Source organism: Podarcis tiliguerta (genome assembly GCF_965153285.1).
Source record: "Podarcis tiliguerta genome assembly, chromosome: 10".
In the NCBI taxonomy this organism is placed as follows: Eukaryota; Metazoa; Chordata; class Lepidosauria; order Squamata; family Lacertidae; genus Podarcis; species Podarcis tiliguerta.
In genome coordinates, this window is record NC_139543.1 from 70,426,528 (window position 1) to 70,448,529 (window position 22,002).

At 50.4% G+C, this 22,002-nt stretch overlaps 1 protein-coding gene across 1 annotated transcript in view; it reads right to left on the reverse strand.

Annotated features, from left to right (window-relative positions):
- Positions 1-22,002, reverse strand: part of KCP (kielin cysteine rich BMP regulator) — a gene marked incomplete at its 5' end in the record, with an annotated part of 94,269 nt that overhangs the window by 32,974 nt on the left and 39,293 nt on the right. The window contains 17 exons of the mRNA XM_083401219.1: positions 1,107-1,189; positions 1,496-1,766; positions 1,921-2,100; positions 3,312-3,485; positions 4,756-4,838; positions 6,123-6,213; positions 8,228-8,313; positions 9,658-9,834; positions 11,809-11,979; positions 12,666-12,848; positions 13,712-13,805; positions 13,986-14,068; positions 15,816-15,989; positions 17,809-17,902; positions 19,070-19,176; positions 19,652-19,804; positions 21,175-21,268. Of these exons, the coding sequence (XP_083257345.1) occupies positions 1,107-1,189; positions 1,496-1,766; positions 1,921-2,100; positions 3,312-3,485; positions 4,756-4,838; positions 6,123-6,213; positions 8,228-8,313; positions 9,658-9,834; positions 11,809-11,979; positions 12,666-12,848; positions 13,712-13,805; positions 13,986-14,068; positions 15,816-15,989; positions 17,809-17,902; positions 19,070-19,176; positions 19,652-19,804; positions 21,175-21,268 (2,298 nt within the window). The remainder of the gene's footprint in view (positions 1-1,106; positions 1,190-1,495; positions 1,767-1,920; positions 2,101-3,311; positions 3,486-4,755; positions 4,839-6,122; positions 6,214-8,227; positions 8,314-9,657; positions 9,835-11,808; positions 11,980-12,665; positions 12,849-13,711; positions 13,806-13,985; positions 14,069-15,815; positions 15,990-17,808; positions 17,903-19,069; positions 19,177-19,651; positions 19,805-21,174; positions 21,269-22,002) is intronic.

Below are 22,002 nucleotides of genomic sequence, written 5' to 3' on the forward strand. Positions count from 1 at the left end.
AAGCTTCATTAATTCCTGCTCTCCCCAGGGAAGTTAGCCTGGGGCCTTCATTGTACAACTTTAGGCGCCAGGCAAAAACGTTCCTTTCTAAGGAGGCCTTTGGTTGATCTGATTGACATCCTATGCCCTTAAAAATTTTTTTGGGGGGGGGGGCTATTGGGTTGTTGGGGGACGCGGGTGGCGCTGTGGGTAAAAGCCTCAGCGCCTAGGGCTTGCCGATCGAAAGGTCGCGGTTCGAATCCCCACGGCGGGGTGCGCTCCCGTTGTTCGGTCCCAGCGCCTGCCAACCTAGCAGTTCGAAAGCACTCCCGGGTGCAAGTAGATAAATAGGGACCGCTTACCAGCGGGAAGGTAAACGGCGTTTCCGTGTGCGGCTCTGGCTCGCCAGAGCAGCGATGTCACGCTGGCCACGTGACCCGGAAGTGTCTGCGGACAGCGCTGGCCCTCGGCCTCTTAAGTGAGATGGGCGCACAACCCTTGAGTCTGTCAAGACTGGCCCGTACGGGCAGGGGTACCTTTACCTTTACCTATTGGGTTGTTATTTTAATATTTATTATGCATTTTGTGGTTTTGTATCTTGATTTTATTCTGTGAACCCCAGGGGACAGGGCAGTACAGTGGACACTCAGGTTGCGAACGTGATCCATGCGGGATGCACATTCACAACCTGTACGGCACATCTGCGCATGCACGGCTTGTGATTCGGCGCTTCTGCACATAGCTCGATTTAGTGCTTCCGTGCATGCGCAACTGCAGAAACCTGGAAGTAACCCATTCTGGTACTTCTGGGTTTTGGCTGGTCCGTAACCCGAAATAACACAACCTGAAGCATCTGTAACCTGACGTATGACTGTATATAAATTCAACTGAATAATAATAATCTGACATATCCTTTTTCGCAGACCACTTTGAGGTTTCCTTTCTCTTATAATCAAGCGGTGTTTAAGATTGATGAAGCAATAAAGTGCCGCACCATAGGCCCTTGCTTGCCCCTCCCACTTTCGCCTCTGGCCCCGCCTCCGATTGGCCTGCGGCCCCCGAAAAGTCGCTGGGAAGGGAATATGGCCCTCTGTGAGGAGCAGGGACCGGAGGGCAGAGGATCTCACCACGCAGGAGCACTGCTGACACGGGTCCGACGGCGAGAGCCACTGGGAGCCTTCCGGATATTCGCGGCCTCCGTGCTGGCACACTGTTGGGGAGACAGGGGGGTTAGGGGTCCGCCAACAGCCCCTCGTCCGCCCCAGCCTCAAAACTGAGAGCCAGCGAGGCGACATGCTTCGACCTGGGAGAGGCGGGTTCGAATCCCCACCCGGCCCGGCCGCTTGGGTCAACCACTGCATCTTTCCGCCTGTCCTACCTCACAGGGTTGTTGCGGGCATTAAATGTGGCATCGGAGAAAACCAAGAACGCCGACTGGAACTCCTTGGAGAGGAAGGTGGCACATTGATGCAATAAATAAAAGCGGATTCCGGGGGGACTGGGTTTTGCGGCTTACCTGGGCATTGTGGGCAGCACTGCCCAGGCTTGCGGACGGGACTGGCGCACAGCACCTGGGGGCATAGGACCGGACTGCAGAGAACGTTTCCGCGGAGGCAGCTGCAGTGCCGGCAAGGGTCCGAGGCTGGGGTGAAGACTTGCCGGTTGGCAAGTTTCTGGCCCTCATGGAGGCAGCCGTCGCAGGTGGGGCAGCAGGCGGGAGCGTCGGGGGGCAGAGGGTGGGTGCAGTGCTGCGGGCAGGGCTTGGGTTGGCAAGTCACGACTTCCGCCTGCGGAGGAAGAAGGGAGGCAGTTCAGGGGCTAGGACACATGCTTGGCATGCAGAAGGCTCCTTGGCTCAGCCTTGATATGACTGGGGGTGCTAAGCGAGGCCGGGGGAGCCCACCTGCCCCTGTAGGTGCCAATCCCTCTGCCCTCACTCACCTGGCAAGTGCACGTGTGGCAGGCGTTCTGCGGCGAGCCGAAGGCCTCCCCGCTTTTGTAGAGGCGCCCCTGGAATCGGCAGGCACCTGTGCACTTCGGACAGCACTGCCCGGGTGGCACAACGGGGTTCTGGCAGGGCACGGCTGGGCACGGAGCGGGCAAGCAGGTCACGGTGCCAGCCTGTAGGCAGAGAAGGGACAATGGCCCTGTGGTTTATGTCCTGGGCATTTGCAGAAATGTTCATAGAGATGGGCTGCCCCCAGGAATTGGTGATGATCATCATTTGCGCCCTATAAAATCCATCCCACTAGGGCACACTGCCTCTCGGCCCCGAAGTAGTCTCCTGGTTGGACTACTGAAATGCGCTCTATGTGGGGCTACCTTTGAAGGTGACCCGGAAGCTACAACTAATCCGGAATGCGGCAGCTGGACTGGGGACTGGGAGCAGCCGCCAAGACCACATAACACTGGTGTTGAAAGACCTACATTGGCTCCCTGTACATTTCCAAGCACAATTCAAAGTGTTGGTGCTGACCTTGAATGCCCGAAACAGCCTTGGTCCAGTATACCCGAAGGAGAGTCTCCACCCCCATCGTCCAGCCCTGAGGTCCAGCTCCGAGAGCCTTCTGGCGGTTCCCTCACTGCAAGAAGCCAAGTTACAGGGAACCAGGCAGAGGGCCTTCTCGGTGGTGGCGCCTGCCCTGTGGAACACCCTCCCACCAGATGTCAAGGAAATAAACAACTATCTGACTTTTAGAAGACATCTGAAGGCAGCCTTGTTTCGGGAATTTTTTTAATGTTTGATGTTTTATTGTGTTTTTAATATTCTGTTGGGAGCCGCCCAGAGTGGCTAGAGAAACCCAGCCAGATGGGCGGGGCATAAATAAATAAAAATTATTATAATAATTTAAAGGTAAAGGTACCCCTGACCATTAGGTCCAGTCGTGACCGATTCTAGGGTTGCGGCGCTCATCTCGCTTTATTGGCCGATGGAGCCGGCGTACAGCTTCCGGGTCATGTGGCCAGTATGACTAAGCCGCTTCTGGCGAACCAAAGCAGCGCACGGAAACGCCGTTTTCCTTCCCGCCGGAGCAGTACCTATTTATCTATTTGCACTTTGACGTGCTTTTGAACTGCTAGGTTGGCAGGAGCAGGGACTGAGCAACGGGAGCTCACCCGGTCGCGGGGATTCGAACCGCCGACCTTCTGATCGGCAAGCCCAAGGCTCTGTGGTTTAGAGTGTGCTAATGGGACCCCTCTCTCTGACCTTTTTGGGCTACATCCTGCCATGCGCTTCCAAATAGAAGGCCTAACAAATGGGGAATCTGGTTTGAGCCTCCGTACCAAACTCCGCCAGGAGAATTTTCTCCTGTCTCTCTCCTCTGGCTTACCGAACACTGGCACTGGTTGCAGGGGTCCCGGGGGTCCGGGAAACTCTCGCCGTCCAGACAGTCTCGCCCGTGGAAGCTGCAGGCGTCACAGGTGGGGCAGCCGCAAGGGTCGCGCGACGGGTGAGGGCAACGGGCCGTAGGGCAGAGCGTGGGTCCGCAGGATACATCGCCTCTCTGGGAAGCGGGGAGAGAGGGCCAAGTCTGAATATAAGGTGTGGGGTACCTGGAAAACCTGCTGGTGCCCGAGGGTCCAGCCCCTTTGCTAAGCGCAGAGACACCCCATGGAGACGGGTGCAAAGGGAGCCCTCACACCCAATTCCCTGTCCCAGGGCAGATCTACACACAGGGGGCAAAAAAACAACAACCCTATAAATATGTCAGAAATTAAATTGTTAAAAGAAAAAAAAAACAACACTATGGAAAATCACTTAGATTTTTTTCTTGCTCTCCAGCGCCATCTGATGTTGCATGTTTATAGCGCATTCGACTAAAAAAGAAAAAAACCGCTATGGAAAATCACTTAGATTTTTTTTCTTGCTCTCCATCGCCCCCTGTTGTTGCATATTTATACTGCACTCAAAACACTGCTTTTTGACTAATTTAGCTGAGTCCCCCCTTTTATTTCATCCTGACATTTATTTCTGTAGTTTGCCCTGCATGAAGAGATCACTCCCCCCCCCCCCAAAGCGCCCATTCCACCACTTCAGTTGGCGGAAATGGCACTGTTATCCCATAGCTGTCAACTTTTCCCCTTTTTTAAGGGAAATTCTCTTATTCCAAACAGGATTCCTCACAAGAAAAGGGGAAAGTCGACAGCTATGTGGCAATCCTTTAGTGTGGCAGAACTTTGTAACTCCCTGCCACTTGACACCAGGCAAGCGCCATCAACGGAACTCTTTTCGGCGTCTGCCGAAACCACATTTGTTCAGACTGTGGCAAGACCACCTGGAAGAATTTTACCCTTATGATTTCTATGTAATCATATATCCATATATAACCATATATCTTAATGATGATTTTTATATATCCATGTATCCGAAGGATGTTTGAATTGTAAAGGCTTCAGCAGAGCTAAATGCTTAGATCTTAAAAATCCAAAGCCGAATTCTGTCCTATTTCTCCCTTGCTATCATACTTGAAGGAAATAATAAATCTGAGAATTGTCTGAGATGGAGAAGTCGATGTGTTTAATTAAACCATTAGTGATAGGAATGGGCCTAATGGGCAAAAAGGAGAATCAGCTTGTGGTATCTGCGTCTGAAGACTGGGAAGAAAAAAAAATGCCAGTTCATGGGAAATAGTAGAGCTGGATGCTATTATGGACTGGCAGAAGTCCAGTCCTAGAATCACAGGAACATAGAAGTGCAGGGTTGAAAGGCACTTAAGAGGTCCTCTAGACCAACCCATTGCAATGCAAGAAACAAAGGTAAATCTCAACACTTACCAGGCATCGGCATTCCTCACAAGGCTTGTTGGGGGCAGGGAAGCTGTCTCCCTCCCCGTATTCACGGCCCTGGAAACTGCAGCCTGCAGGGGAAGGAACAAGGAAGGACTCCGACACCCCATAATTTAAAAGGGCATCGGGCGTTAAGTCTGCCAAAGGCCAGGTTGGAAAAGAGCGTTTTCACCTGGTGCCTAAAGAACCGTTGGCCTAGAACCAGTTTTGCCCACCTGGTGCCCTCTGTGGAATAATAATAATAATAATTTATTTATTCCCCGCCCATCTGGCTGGGTTTTCCCAGCCGCTCTGGGTGGCTTCCAACAGAATATTAAAATACAATAGTCTATTAAATGTAACATTAAAAGCTTCCCTAAACAGGGCTGCCTTCAGTTGTCTTCTAAAAGTGTGGTAGTACTTTATCTCTTTGATATCTGGTGGGAGGGCATTCCACAGGGCCGGCGCCACCACCGAGAAGGGCCTCTGCCTGGTTCCCTGTAACCTCACTTCTCGCAGGGAGGGAACTGCCAGAAGGCTCTCAGAGATGGACCTCAGTGTCCGGGGGTGGAGACGCTCCTTCAGATATACTGGACCGAGGCCGTTTAGGGCTTTAAAGGTCAGCACCAACACTTTGAATTGTGCTCGGAAACGTAATGGGAGCCAATGAAGGTCTTTCAGGACCGGTGTTATGTGGTCTCGGCGGCCGCTCCCAGTCACCAGTCTAGCTGCCGCATTCTGGATTAGTTGCAGTTTCCGGGTCACCTTCAAAGGTAGCCCCACATAGAGCACATTGCAGTAGTCCAAGCGAGAGATAGCCAGAGCATGCACCACTCTGGCAAGACAGTCAGTGGGCAGGAAGGGTCTCATCCTGCGTACCAGATGGAGCTGGCAGACAGCTGCCCTGGACACAGAACTGACCTGCGCCTCCATGGACAGCTGTGAGTCCAGAATGACTCCCAGGTTGCGCACCTGGTCCTTCAGGGGCACAGTCGCCCCATTCAGGACCAGGGAGTCCCCCACACCTGCCTGCCTCCTGTCCCCCAAGAACAGTACTTCTGTCTTGTCAGGATTCAACCTCAATCAGCTAGCCGCCATCCATCCTCCAACTGCCTCCAGACACTCACACAGGACCTTATTCAGTCCAGAAATCTCCGGAGGCAGCCCCCCAGATATTTCAATGCCCAAATATCGTCCTCCGAACTGAGACCCCACGAAAATATAATTTGTTCCGCTCTTCTGGATCTCGCTGCCCATCTTCCTGGATCAGAGGGGCTCCAGGCCAAGGCGGCCCCCGTGGGGAGCCAGCCACTCCACTCTAAACCACCCACCCTGCCCCATAGCGGGTAGGGCGCCTTTGCCTAAGTGGCACTGACCTTGGCATAATGGGCAGGAGCAGGGTCCGGGCACAGGGTAGGCACAGGGGGCTGGAGGGCAGAGCTTTTTCAGGCACTGAACCGAGCCGGCCTGTAGCAAACGGAGCAGAGCGTTAGAATCACAGAACCGTAGATTTCGAAGGGACCCCGTGGGTCATCTAGTCCAACCCTCTGCAATGCAGGGGTTCCCTTGTAAGCTGTGCCAGTTTTATGTAAAAGCTAAACAAGCTACAACTTAGGGACCCACTCTCTTGGGGCCCCCCAAAAAATTTAAAGGAAAAAAACCTGGAGGTACATTTCCAAAATATAAGATAAACAGCAAATAAAATAAAACCCACATACAGCAACAGTGTTTTGCGTTGTGTAGGTTCCTATGATGCAAGGCATGGCCCCGCCTGCTCGCCTGCTTCCTAAAATATCCCTGGTTTGCTCCTTTCTATATATAGGGCGCCTACATTCTGCATGGACCGGTTGCGAATGTTATGTGCAAATGGCTTGAGATACCGTATTTTTCGCCCTATAGGACGCACCGTCCCATAAGGCGCACCTAGTTTTTTGGGGGGGAAATAAAGGAAAAAAAAATTTTCCCCCCCAGGCGCGGGGTTGGGGAAGCCCGAGCTTCCCCCGACCCCAGCCCCCAAACAGGCAGCTCTCTGCAAGCTGTGGGAGCCCAGTGCTGGCTCCCGCTGCTGGCGGAGAGGTCCGCGAAGCCTGGACGCGCTGAGCTCAGCGCGCGCAGGCTTCGGCATGCAGGCACCTCTCCGCCAGCAGCGGGAGCGCTCCCGCTGCTGGCGGAGAGGTCCGCGAAGCCTGGACGCGCTGAGTTCAGCGCGCGCAGGCTTCGGCATGCAGGCACCTCTCCGCCAGCAGCGGGAGCGCTCCTGCTGTTTGTGGAGAGGTCCGCGAAGCCTGCATTCGCCCCATAGGACGCACCCAGATTTCCCCTTCATTTTTGGAGGGGAAAAAGTGCGTCCTATAGGGCGAAAAATACGGTACCTATGAGGTCCATCAATGACCATATAGCATATATTCAACACAAAAAACAGAGACAATGCGCTTGCTCATTTCTATATATATGGTGCCTACATTCTGCTATTTATACAGTGGTACCTCGGGTTACATACGCTTCAGGTTACAGACTCTGCTAACCCAGAAATAGTATCTCGGGTTATGAACTTTGCTTCAGGATGAGAACAGAAATCGTGCTCCGGCGGCGCGGTGGCAGCGGGAGGCCCCATTAGCTGAAGTGGTGCTTCAGGTTAAGAACAGTTTCAGGTTAAGAACGGACCCCCAGAATGAATTAAGTTCTTAACCCGAGGTACCACTGTAATTATTAGCAGTTTACATCATATATTTACACCTATTATTTCATGTTGTAGCAAGTTTCTATATATTAGGGCAGGCATAGCAAACTTTGGCCCTCCAGATGTATTGGACTACAATTCCCATCATCCCTGACCACTGGTCCGGTTAGCTAGGGATGATGGGAATTGAAGTCCAAAACATCTGGAGGGCCAAAGTTTGCCTATGGCTGGATTAGATTATGAGTCTTTGTATATTGTGTTTCTAAAGGAACTTTTGCTATTGCCAAATGCCGATGTGTTTGCATTATTAAGTTTGTTATGAATAAAAAGTCATTTTAAGTTAGAGCTTAATAATTATTTCACTATCAATATACTTGTTCTTAATTGTATTTCACAATTAATATACTTCTTAATTGTACTTCCGTTCAACGATTACTTTGATAAAATACATATTTTGTTATGTGCAATTGGCTTGAGATAACTATTAGGTCCATCAATTACCATCTAGCATATATTCAACACAGAAAAAAGCGACAATTTGTTGTGGACAAAGGACAGCTGGACATATAAAGGGCCCCATGACCTTCAGGAGCTTAGGGCCTCATCAAACCAAAATCTGGCCCTGCTTCTATGATCCCGTCTTGTGGAAAAGCCCGAAGCGATATTGTGGAAAGGGGAGTTGCTGTTCCACAATTCTTTTTGCAACCGAGGCGGGGCTGGCCGATCCAGAGACAGAATGTGTCCCTGTCCCCAGCCCCAGATTTTGAGCTGCTTACATCCCTCAGCCCCTGACCAACTCACCTTGCAGGTACACTGGGAGCAGAGAGGGTCCCCGGGGTCAGCAAAGCTCTGCCCGTTGCTAACGGTGACGCCGTTATAGGAGCAGCCTGTTAGGAGACAGGAGAAGAAGGCGAACGATGATGAACTCCCTGCTTTTGCAAGTTCCATCTGGAGTAAGGTTACCAGATTTTTTTTCAATGAAATCAGAGATACATTAATTAATTAATTAATTAATTAATTGGTTAATTAAATACTACACGTTCGGGACGTTGATGCTGCAGCGATGGCAGAGGAGCGGCCGCTGCCTTGACCTCAACCGCCACGTTTCCCATTCGTCCGAGGCTTCTATAGCCTTCCTCCCTGAACCTGGGCAGCCCCTGAGTTGTTGGTTCTTCGGTGGTGGTAGCAGTGGTGGGGAAGCGGTGCGTGGTGGGTCAGGCATGGAAAGCAGAGAAGGAGGGCCGAGACTGTCAGCGAGGCTCGGGCAGCTCGATGCCTCCATTCTCAGCAGAGCAGCCCCAACCCCGTTCCTAAAAAAGGTAAAGGTACCCCTGACCATTAGGTCCAGTCGTGGACGACTCTGGGGTTGTGGCGCTTATCTCGCTTTATTGGCCGAGGGAGCCGGCGTACAGCTTCCGGGTCATGTGGCCAGGAGGACTAAGCCGCTTCTGGCAAACCAGAGCAGCGCATGGAAACGCCGTTTACCTTCCCACCGGAGTGGTACCTATTTATCTACTTGCATTTTGACATGCTTTCGAACTGCTAGGTTGGCAGAGCAGGGACAGAACAACAGGAGCTCACCCCGTTGCGGGGATTCAAACTGCCGACCTTCTGATCGGCAAGTCCTAGGCTCTGTGATTTAATCCACAGCACCACCCGCGTCCCAATCCCATTCCTACCTGCGTGCAAACAGAAGGGGGCAGGGATCCCTCAGCTGGGAAGCAAGGCTTCCCATTGCCTAACTGAGAGATCCCCACCCCGCTCCTGCTTGTACGCAAGTAGGATTTGGGAAGCTGCTCTGATCGGCAGCATGAAGCCTCTCTTCACAATTTAGTTGCTGGGGACAGGGAAGGTGGAGGCAGCCCGGAAGCTGCATCTTGGAGCCCCTGCACCACCATCATATGGGGACTTCTAAGCAGCTCCTGAAGCCAGACAGAGCCAACTGCTCCGGGCTGCTGAGACTACCGCTGCTGCGTTTCCCGGGGACATTAGATGAAATCCGGGGACGGAATTTGTCCGGGGACTTATTCCCAAATCCGGGGACTGTCCCCGGGAAACGGGGACGCCTGGTAACCCTAGTCTGGAGGTCAGATTTCTGCAGGAAACAGTGCCCCTGAGCATGTTCAAAAAGCCTCTCCAGCTTTTCAGAGACAGATTTGAACGCTTCTCTTCCTTCTTCAATCCTGTTTCTGCCCGTAGCCCCCTCTCTCGCCCCGGCACTCTGACCTCACCGTGGCAGATGGGGCAGCACTGGCCGGGCCCCTGGACTGGGTGGGTGCACCCCGCTTTGTAGCAGGGCTTTTTGGCACAGGTGACAAATCCATTCATGCAGGTGCAGAGGCCGCAGGCGTCCTGGGGGTCCTGGAACTCCTGGCCATTCAGGTAGCCTTCGGAGAGGTACGTGCAACCTGGGGTGGCAGAAATGAAGGCAGGAGTGAATTTCAGGCTCACACGCAGGCAGATGAGAGGGAATAATTTGTCATATCCATGCAACATGCAGTCAGTAGCAGGAGCTACATAACTTTATGACCACTGCTGTTGTTTAGTCGTTTAGTCGTGTCTGACTCTTCGTGACCCCCTGGACCAGAGCACGCCAGGCCCTCCTGTCTTCCACTGCCTCCCACAGTTTGGTCAAACTCATGCTGGTAGCTTCGAGAACACTGTCCAACCATCTCGTCCTCTGTCCTCCCCTTCTCCTTGTGCCCTCCATCTTTCCCAACATCAGGGTCTTTTCTAGGGAGTCTTCTCTTCTCATGAGGTGGCCAAAGTATTGGAGCCTCAGCTTCAGGATCTGTCCTTCCAGTGAGAACTCAGGGCTGATTTCCTTCAGAATGGAGAGGTTTGATCTTCTTGCAGTCCATGGGACTCTCAAGAGTCTCCTCCAGCACCAGAATTCAAAAGCATCCATTCTTCGGCGATCAGCCTTCTTTACGGTCCAGCTCTCACTTCCACACATCACTACTAGAAAAACCAGAGCTTTAACTATAGTTTTCCCAGAAGTGATGTATGGAAGTGAGAGCTGACCACTGCTCCATAGCAATTGTTGTTATACAACAACAAAGCTACCTGCATGAGTTTGACCAAATTGCGGGAGACAGTGGAAGACAGGAGTGGCTGGCGTGCTCTGGTCCAGGGGGTCACAAAGAGTCGGACACGACTAAACGACAAATATATATATATATATATATATATATATATGCAGGTTTTGGTGTCCTCGGGTGTCTTCCCGTGTAAAAGTTGGGGTGTCTAGGCGACGTTTCGACGAGGTCTCACTCGTCATCTTCAGGCTGGTGCTTTCGGCTTCTTGTTACTGGAACAGAGCAGGATCTCAGTGTTTGAGTTCCTATAAATACTGTTGAGGAGGTGTGGTGTATAGCCTCCAATGTTCTGGGCAGAGAGGAGGTTCCCAGGCTAGTGTGCCTTTTCTTCTTTTGTTCCTTAATTACTTGAGGGATATCTTGAGTGATTTCTTGAGTGATTTCCTGAATCCCACTTAGGTGGGTCATTAGGTGTGGATTAGTTGCTAAAGCCTTCGTGTCTTGAACTCTTGAACTTTGTGAAGAGTTTTTCTGAGAAGATGGCTGTACTGCACTTGGTTGTGCTCTGGCTTGGCTTCGTGTATAGGGGCGAGCTGTGGTTTTGTGGCCTGTGCCAGCCAGATCTGTGTAGGGATTGCAGGGGGGTGCAGCATCCGGAGGTGCCACCCTGGTTTGGCTACTGGATGGTGTCTGTAATTTATCTGTGGAGAGGGTCTGGGTTTGGGTCTGGTGTGGTTGATTGGTGATGGCGTTCTGTATACTCAACCAAGTATAAATACTCAACAGTATTTATAGGAACTCAAACACTGAGATCCTGCTCTGTTCCAGTAACAAGAAGCCGAAAGCACCAGCCTGAAGATGACGAGTGAGACCTCGTCGAAACGTCGCCTAGACACCCCAACTTTTACACGGGAAGACACCCGAGGACACCAAAACCTGCATTCCTGTACCCGTGAAAATCTACGAAAGCATATATATATATATATATATACAGTGGTACCTTGGGTTAAGTACTTAATTCCTTCTGGAGGTCTGTTCTTAACCTGAAACTGTTCTTAACCTGAAGCACCACTTTAGCTAATAGGGCCTCCTGCTGCTGCCACGCAATTTCTGTTCTCATCCTGAAGCAAAGTTCTCAACCCGAGGTGCTATTTCTGGGTTAGCGGAGTCTGTAACCTGAAGCGCATGTAACCCGAGGTACCACTGTATGTGTTTGTGTGTGTGTGTGTCTATCTATCATCTATCTATCTATCTATCTATCTATCTATCTATCTATCATCTATCTATCATCTATATCGATCTATCATCTATCTTTCCTCTTTGGCATGCATCCAGAGTGCTTACCTTCGCAGACTTTGCAGCAAGGTCCCGAGACGGGGAAGGGGCACTCCAATGGCGGGCAGGTTTTGGCCTTGCAGGTGACGCTCCCCTCCCAGCAGGAGCAGACTCTGCAGGGATCCTTGGGGTCGGGGAACTGCTCTCCGTTGGGGAGCTCTTTCGCCTGGTAAAGGCAACCTGGGGGCGGCCGGGGAAGAGAGAGCACAGAGGAGAGCTAGTCAACGAAGAAAGGGGAGGGGTGATTGGGAGCTAGAACTCCTGGGTTCTGGAAGGGAAGCCGGTGGGGAGGGAGAAGGTAGCTGATGGGTTAAGACAAAGGGGCATATGAGAGTATGGGGGTTCAAGGTTCTTATACTGATTTACAAAGCTTGTGGACCAACTGGACCCTGAGCTCGAAGGCTCAGATCATCCACAGAGCGCTATTGGTCGTTCCTGAGTTAGTGAGGTTTGTTTGACAACAACGGGGAACAAAACCTTCAGTGCCGTCTGCCGAGTCCTGTGGAACTCCCTGCCACTAGAAAAAGATTTGTTGTCAAACAAACCTCACTAACTCAGGAACGACCAATAGTGCTCTGCAGATGATCTGAGCCATTGAGTTCAGGGTCCAGTTGGTCCCCAAGCTATTCTGGACCCCAGTTGCTCAGGGCTTTGTAAATCGATATAAGAACGTTGATCCCGGCTTGGCAGCAGATGTGTGGCCAGTTGTCGATACTCCCTGTAGCCTGACAACCTCAATGAGGTGTACTCTGTGTGTGCCAGGCTCTGAGCGTTGACCCAAGTTAGGAAGGATGTTAATAAACAATGTATCCTCTCCTGCCTCCCTGAACATTCCCACATGCATAAGCTCAGAAGCGACCGCTCACCGTCGCACGAGCGGCAGCAGTCCAGCTGCAGCGGATGGGAGCACTGGGCCGGCGCACAGGGCTGGCGTTGGCAGGTGATGGTCCCGTTGTTGCAGATGCAGTCGCGGCACTTGTCCGACGGGTCGTAGAAGCGCCCCATGTGCTGGTAGGGGACGCCCAGGTAGAAGCAGCCAGCTGGGGGAGCTGTAAGATGGAAGAAAGAAGCGTTGAGAGTTGGAAAGCAGTGGCCTTTTGGAGTTTGCTTTTAGAGTGGCATACGAAAGATGAACAGGTCAAGTTAATAATAATAATAATAATTTATTATTTATACCAATCAGCTGCTCAGCGGTTTTGTTTCCACACCCCCTTCCCTCTTTCTAAAAAAAGAGCATGATCTGCTTTTCACCCCTGGGCAATTCGGCTCCAGGGACCACACATTCGCCCCATAAGATGCACAGACATTTCCTCTTACTTTTTAGGAGGAAAAAAGTGCATCTTATGGAGCGAAAAATACGGTACTTACGGCATGAGCTGCTGAGAGAGTTTCTGTTGGCGCGCGCTTAGGAAATAAGTGAGCGAGCAACAAGCCCTTCGGGGATCGGACCCCTTGCCCATCCTAACAGAGAGGTTAGGCTGGCCTCAACTAGAGCCAGGGCTTTTTCGGCTGTGGCTCCAATCTGGTGGAAGGCTCTGTCACGAGACTAGGGCCCTGCGGGACTTGAGATCTTTCCGCAGGGCCTGCAAGACAGAGCTGCTCCACCAGGCCTTCGGTCAAGGCGCAGTCTGACCCCCTCCTTCGGCAATCTTCGCGGAGCTCTGGCCCAATGGTTGCCATTGGTTTGATTTGAATTAATTTTATAATGAATGATTTTAGAGTGTTGTGTTGTGTTGTGTTGTACTGTTGTACTGTTTTATTGTTGTTAGCCGCCCTGAGCCTGGCTTCGGCTGGGGAGGGCGGGATATAAATAAATTATTATTATTATTATTATTATTATTATTATTATTATTATTATTATTGCCAGGGAAGCGGGCAGACCCTGGAAAGTGAAGCTGGTGCAGTTCCTTACCTGGACACCGGGGGCAGCATTCTCCGGGCATCAGGAACGGTTCCGGGCACAGAAGGGGCGGGCAGCGGCGTGAGAGGCACTGGACGTTCCCATTCTGCAGACGGGACGGGGGGAAGAAAAGCTGGCTGAGCGTTGCGCTGGTACAGTGCTGTGATTCTACAGTGCTAGGATTCCCGCTTTGCAGGGAGTTGGACTAGATGACCCCTGGGTGCCCCTTCTGTGATTGCAAAGGGGAAAGACCCCACCCTCCTTTCCCCGCCACCCTGGCACTCACGATGCAGTGGCACTGCCGGCACTTGTCCGTGGGGTGGGGGAACTCCGCCCCGTTCGGGTACTCCTTCCCGGCGTAGTTGCAGCCTGCGCAGGAAGGGAAAGGTTAATAGTGGGACCCATTAGTTGGAGAAAGGGGTCTGTGTGGGTCTGGGGAGCAGAGCTGACTGGGGGCAAGACTAGGAAACAAGTGGGGATCAGGGGCGACATCTAGGTGGGGTTGGGATAGATGATGCCCAGGGTTCCCTTCCAAATCAGTGCCGGATTTGCGTATAAGCTCAACAAGTTATAGCGTAGGGCCACACTCTCTTGGGGGCCCCCAAAAAATTTAAAGGAAGGAAAAAACCTGGATGTACATTTCCAAAATATAAGATAAAAAGCAAATAAAATAAAAGCTACATACAGCAACAGTGTTTTGTGTTGTGTAGGCTCCTATGATGTAAGTCATGGCCCCTGCCTGCTCCCTAAAATATCACTGCTTTACTCCTTTCTATATATAGGGTGCCTACATTCTGCTATTTATAATTATTAGCAGTTCGCATTGTATATTTACACCTATTATTTCATGTTATAGCAAGTTTCTACATATCAGGTCAGGCATCATCCCTGACCACCGGTGCTGTTAGCTAGGGATGATGGGAATTGTAGTCCAAAACATCTGGAGGGCCAAAGTTTGCCTATGGCTGGATGACATTATGGGTCTTTGTAAATTGTGTTCCTAAAGGAATTTTTGTTATTGCTAAATGCCAATGTGTTTGCATTATTTGCATTATTAAGTTTGTTATGAATAAAAAGTCATTTTAAGTTAGAGGTTAATAATTATTTCACTATTAATATACTTCTTTTTAATTGTATTTCATTTCAGCAATTACTTTGATAAAATACAGTGGTGCCCCGCAAGACGAATGCCTCGCAAGTCAGAAAACCCGCTAGACGAAAGGGTTTTCCGTTTTGGAGGTGCTTCGCAGAATGAATTTCCTATGGGCTTGCTTCGCAAGACGAAAATGTCTTGCGAGTTCCTGCGATTTTTTTTCGCTCCCCACCCCCTTTTTCTAATGCACTAAGCTGCTAATAGCCTTTTAGCAGCTAATCCGCTAATCCCTTAAGCCTTTAATAGCCGCTAAACCGCTAATAGCGCTAATCCGCTAATGGGGTAGCTTCGCAAGATGAAAAAACCGCTAGACGAAGAGACTCGCGAAACGGATTCTTTTCGTCTTGCGAGGCACCACTGTACATGTCTTGTTATGTGCAAATGGCTTGAGATAACTATTAGGTCCATCAATTACCATATAGCACATATTCAACACACAAAAAAGTGACAATTTGTTGTGGACAAAGGACGGATGGACATATCAAGGGTCCCATTACCATCAGCAGCTTAGGGCCTCATCAAACCAAAAATTGGCCCTGTTCCAATCCATGATTCCGTTACTTTCTGGGTGTGATTCCTGCCTTTCAGGGGCTTGGGCTAGATCATGGGTAGGCAAACTAAGGCCCAGGGGCCGGATCCAGCCCAATCGCCTTCTCAGTCCGGCCCACGAACGGTCCATTAATCTGCGTCTTTTTACATGAGTAGAATGTGTCCTTTTATTTAAAATGCATCTCTGGGTTATTTGTGGGGCATAGGAATTCGTTCATTTCCCCCTCAAAATATAGTCCGGCCCCCACAAGGTCTGAGGGACAGTGGACTGGCCCCCTGCTGGAAACGCTTGCTGACCCCTGGGTAGATGATCCCTTGGTGGGGTGTGTGTCTCCTTCCAAATGTACAATTCTGTGATTCCCGGGATGGGTGTGTGTGTGTGTGGCATTCTAGCCCAGTGCTGGAGATGCTCACCGTTGCAGTTGTTCTGGCAGCAGGATCCGGGCAAGGGGTGAGCGCACAGGGCCCCTGGGCACTGACGCTCCTTGCAGCGCAGTTCTCCAGCGGTGCACAGGCAGGCCTGGCAGGGGTTCAGCGGGTTTGGCAGCTCTTCTCCGTCCAGCACCACTCGGTTGTCCTGAATGCAATCTGTGTGGGAATGTTCAGGGAAGCAGGAGAGGACATACTGTTTATCAATATCCTTCCTAATTTGTGCTAGCAAGTTCCTTCACTTATCAGAGTTTCACATTCCCCTTTTAAACACACGGCGGGTAGGTGGTTGCAGGCTCGTGTAAGCCTCTTACTATTAGGTTATATAATAATAATAATAATAATAATAATAATAATAATAATAATAATAATTTATTATTTGTACCCCGCCCATCTGGCTGGGTTTCCCCAGCCACTCTGGGCGGCTTCCAACAAAGATGAAAAATACACTAAAATGTCACATATTAAAAACTTCCCTGAACAGGGCTGCCTTCAGATGTCTTCTGAATGTCAGGTAGTTGTTTATCGCTTTGACATCTGATGGGAGGGTGTTCCACAGGGCGGGCGCCACTACCGAGAAGGCCCTCTGCCTGGTTCCCTGTAACCTGGCTTCTTGCAGCGAGGGAACCGCCAGAAGGCCCTCGGAGCTGGACCTCAGTGTCCGGGCAGAACGATGGGGATGGAGACACTCCTTCAGATATACTGGACTGAGGCTGTTTAGGGCTTTAAAGGTCAGCATCAACACTTTGAATTGTGCTCGGAAACGTACTGGGAGCCAATGTAGGTCTTTCAAGACCGGTGTTATGTGGTCTCGGCGGCCTCTCCCAGTCACCAGTCTAGCTGCTGTATTCTAGATTAGTTGTAGTTTCCGGGTCACCTTCAAAGTTAGCCGCACGTAGAGCGCATTGCAGTAGTCCAAGCGAGAGATAACCAGAGCATGCACCACTCTGGCGAGGCAGTCCGCAGACAGATAGGGTCTCAGCCTACGTACCAGATGGAGCTAGTAAACAGCTGCCCTGGACACAGATTTGACCTGTGCCTCCATGGACAGCTGTGAGTCCAAAATGACTCCCAGGCTGCGCACCTGGTCCTTCAGGGGCACAGTTACCCCATTCAGGACCAGGGAGTCCTCCACACCTGCCCGCCTCCTGTCCCCCAAAAACAGTACTTCTGTCTTGTCAGGATTCAACCTCAATCTGTTAGCCGCCATCCATCCTGGTAAGTTCCCTTATATCTCTCTTAAAAGAATAAACACGCCACAATCTTGTGTACAGCATATAAAAGGAGTTACAGGTCCCATACCTATCAGCCAATCACCCATTCCTACCCCCCTTCTGATTAATATCCCTCCCCACTCTCTCCCTATATATAAGGGCCTGGTGACTTCTGTTTCAGTGTATCTGAAGAAGAGTGCATTCACACGAAAGCTTATACGAAGAACTGGAATATTGGAATATTGGAATATTGGAAAATACCAAGAACAAACTTAGTTGATCTCTAAGGTGCTACTGGAAGGAATTTTTTATTTTATTTTATATCAGTCAATCAATCAATCAATCAATCAATCAAGCTTTATTACGGTCCAGAGACCCAACAATTATTTTATATAAAAGTAGTTTACTCTCATTCAGTTCACAGTTGGATCCCTGAAGGCAGACTTAGTTACAAAGTATATACATGTGGATCTACCCCAGAGGTCGGCAAACTAAGGCCCACAGGACGGATCAGGCCCAATTACCCTCTGGATAATTCCGGGAGCTGTAGTTTGGGTGCCGAGAGTTATTAAGGAGACAAGCCTCCCTCTGTTCCTTTTGGAAAGCTACAGTCCTTAGAGTTCTCGGTGAAGAGGGATGGGTGGTTATCCATCCTGGGAACCGTAGCACTGTGCTGGGAACAGGGGGTCTCTCAGCATCCTGAACAAACTACAACTCCCACCTTTCCAGGTGCTGAAATGGGAATTACCCGTTCGGTGACTCACCGGGGCACTTTGGACAGCATATTCCAGGCCTCCTCTCTGGATGCGGACAAGTCAGCGGGGGGCAGGGAGTGGGGGAGCAGCGGACGGTGCCATCCTGCAGCAGAGAAGGAGGCATTGTTATTTATTATTGCTATTAAATTTGTATACTGCCCTTTTCCTCCCAAAGAACACAGCACAAGTGGTTCTGCCCCAAAGCTGTGGCTTCTGCGTATGTTCGTTCTGTGCCTAAACTGCACAGACTCAGGACCCCTCCAGATATCTTTCGGATTCTGGTTTCCTGACGATTTGTGCTCACGATGGGTTGCAGAAGAATGGTCAAACTTTGCAAGACCTGAGCTGCTCAACTGACTGGTAAGGACTGGCGAGGCCCACTTAATCACGATGGTACCTCTGGTTGCAAATGGGATCCGTTCCGGAGGCCCATTCGCAACATGAAAAGAGCGCAACCCGCAGTGGCACATGCTTCTGTGCATGACGTCATTTTGTGCTTCTGCGCATGCACGAGTGGCGAAACCCGGAAGTAACCCTTTCCGGTACATCCGGGTCACCGTGGGACGTAACCTGAAAGAACATAACATGAAGCGGACGTAACATGAGGTATGACTGTATGTAGCTTGTGAGACAGCTAATGTCCAGGAAAATGGCCTCTGGGCATGCTGGGACGATGTTCAGCTGCATCTACATACAGGCAAAAACCCAGAATAAATTCCGTATTTTTCGCTCAGTAAGACGCACTTTTTTCCTCCTAAAAAGTAAGGGGAAATGTCTGTGCGTCTTATGGAGCGAATGTGCGGTCGATCGCCGGCTCCTTGCCCAGGCCTCCATCGTTGAATGTTCTGCAGACGGAGGCCGTTTGTTTCGCCAGCGACATGGGACTGGCTGATTAGATTATCCGTCTGGAAACTGTAGAAATGGCTCCCTTTCCTTTCCTAAAGAAGCTGCAGAACTGTGAGCTGAACCCCATAAAAACAGGATTTTTCCCCTTTGCAAAAGAAGCTGCACAACTTTGAGCTGATCCCCCCAAAACCAGGACTTTCCCCCTTTCCTCCTCTAAAAATTAAGTGCGTCTTATGGCCAGGTGCGTATTACGGAGTGAAAAATATGGCAAGTCATAAATTAAATCATTAAAAGTAATGTAAAATGTAAAATCACATAGAAAGGTTTTGGGCTTTACAGTGCCATCTAGTGTTACATGTTTATAACGCATTCAAAATACAGTGGTTTTTTGACTAATGTAGCTGAGTCCCCTGCTGGCTCTCACCAGACACCGGCAGCTCTGGCAGGGATGGTCCGGGTCTATGAACTCTTGCCCGTTGCTGTAGAGCCGCTGGTTGTAGGAGCATTGCTGACACGATGGGCAGCAGGACCCTGCAGAGGAGGCAGAGGGTGAAAGTCACAATTCAACACCTACTGGGTGCTGGTCTGGCTAAGAACCTTGTTTGGTACCCATCTGTCTCGAGAGACAATGGAGTTCTCCTCCAGAGGTGAAGTTAGACCGCTGTGTTAGCAGGACTGAAGTAACCTCCCGGGGTGCAAGTCTGGGCAGTGTGTCTGGAGGTCCTTTTGTTCTGATTTACCATATGTCTGTTTCAACAGCAATATCGTAAAAGCCCATTTTTGTCGGGTCGCGAATATAAGCCGCACGTTAACTTCTCACAGTTGGAAGGGGGGGGGCTTATATTTGGGCCAATACGGTATCATGAAAAGGACCCGGAGGGCACCAGGTTGGTAATGGGTGATTTGGCACGTGAACGGTACAAAGGAATTTGGTGCATCTGTCTGTGTCAGCTGCCCCCTCCCTCTAGCGGAGACTTGGAGGTGGGCCGTCCAGGTGTGCTCTCACCTTGCAGCTGGGCTGGATGCTGGCAAGGAAGTGGGGGGCAGGGGGTGGGGCTGCACACCGGCTCCCCCTGGAGGCAGATGCAGCTGGTGCAGGGCTCGCCCTCCGGTTCCCACTCGGTGCCGTCTTCAAACTCCACGCTGTCCAGGACACACACTGGTGGGGGAGAGAGAGAGAGTTGTTGTCCTAGGACTGGTGGCGGGGTCAGTCTGGATGATGCCTGGGGGTCTCCAAACCTGCAAGCCAGAAGAAATCTCTACCTTGTGTTGACCTCCCTCTAGACACAAGGCTGCATAGGGTACACAATGTGGGACAGTAAAAATCTTGAAGAGGAATACTGCCTGCACTCGTTCTACCACCTGGGTAAATCCTGGCAGCCAGACTGGAATACCATAGGGCAACTGAGCTATAATTTTGGCGTTGAAGACCTTAAGGGCAGAAGGGATATGCGAATTACCTCTTGTTAAGAAAAAACACATTATGGCCTGCATAGACATCTTACTGGCATTCACCGCCGTTGCACGGTGCGAGGACCAGAGAAGCCCATGATGGAATGCGATTCCCAGGTAGTTGAATTTGAATACCTGCTGGATGGGTTTCCCACCAAATACTCAGGCATAGCTCTTGTGTGAATTCCCAAAAACCATTACAGTGGTACCTCAGGTTACATACGCTTCAGGTTACAGACTCCACTAACCGAGAAATATTACCTCGTGTTAAGAACTTTGCTTCAGGATAAGAACAGAAATCATGTCCGCTTCTGGACATGAACGGGACTCCGGAACGGATCCCGTTCACATCCAGAGGTACCACTGTACAAAGAACACCTGCCCTATAAGAACAACACCAGGGAATGTAAGGACAGATCCTGTCATCATAAACCGAGGAGTAAAGCAGGGCTGTGTACTCGCTCCCTCTCTTTTTAACCTTTTTCTTAACGACCTCGCTTCCTCACTAAAACAGGTGGACAGCCTCAGCCCCAAACTCAATGCATTAAGCATCCTCCATCCTCCTATACACAGATGATATTATTTTGCTTTCACAGAATTGGTTTAAAGCGATTGTTAAATTCCTGACTGGACTATCTGTCCAGAATGAAATTGTGCATGAACTTTGACAAAAGCAAAGTACAGTGGTACCTCGGGTTAAGTACTTAATTCGTTCCGGAGGTCCCTTCTTAACCTGAAACTGTTCTTAACCTGAAGCACCACTTTAGCTAATGGGGCCTCCTGCTGCTGCCGTGCCGCCGGAGCACGATTTCTGTTCTTATCCTGAAGCAAAGTTCTTAACCTGAAGCACTATTTCTGGGTTAGCAGAGTGTGTAACCTGAAGCGTATGTAACCTGAAGCGTATGCGGATGTAACCCGAGGTACCACTGTATTCAACACAAAAAACAGCCACAATTTGTTGTTGGCAAAGGACAGCTGGGCATAGAAAGGGCCCCATGACCTTCAGGAGCTGAGGGCCTCATCAAACCGAAATCCGGCCCTGGGCAAAGCTTTGCTGGCCCCGGGTTCAAGGCTCACCTTTGCAGAGTGGGCAGCAGTGCCCTGGGTCTTGGACAGGCTGGGAGCAAGTTGTGGGTGGGCACAGCTCCTCCTGGCACCGGACGTGCCCATCCTGTAGACAAGAAAGAAGGAGGTCAGCGGAATCTCGCAAGACTCTGGCTCAGAAAGTATTTGCTTGTGTTTATGGGCGTTTTGAGATCAGTGCGAGTTGCTCTGAGCGTTAAGACTTTTCGCGAATGAATAAGGAAGCAAATAAATTTGCCACACTGAGCTCCTTGGAGGGGTGTAAATGTTAGAATCAAAATAATAAACGAACCCGTTGTCACCCACCCCAAAGAAGCAGGGGGTGTTTGCAATAAGGAAAGTGACAGGGAAATGCACTGGAAAGTGTGGGACATGCTCCGACGCGACGCCCTCTAATCTCCCCACAAGCAAGTCAGAATGAATGTGCATGAAATACGGAACTTCGTCTAATCTCCTCACAAGCAGGTCAGAATGAATGGGCATGAAATAAGGAACTTCGTCTAATCTCCCCACAAATGAGTCAGAATGAATGGGCATGAAATAAGGAACTTCGTCTAATCTCCCCACAAATGAGTCAGAATGAATGGGCATGAAATAAGGAACTTCATCTAATCTCCCCACAAGCAGGTCAGAATGAATGGGCATGAAATAAGGAACTTCGTCTAATCTCCTCACAAGCAGGTCAGAATGAATGGTCATGAAATAAGGAACTTCATCTAATCTCCCCACAAATGAGTCAGAATGAATGGGCATGAAATAAGGAACTTCATCTAATCTCCCCACAAGCAGGTCAGATGAATGGTCATGAAATAAGGAACTAAA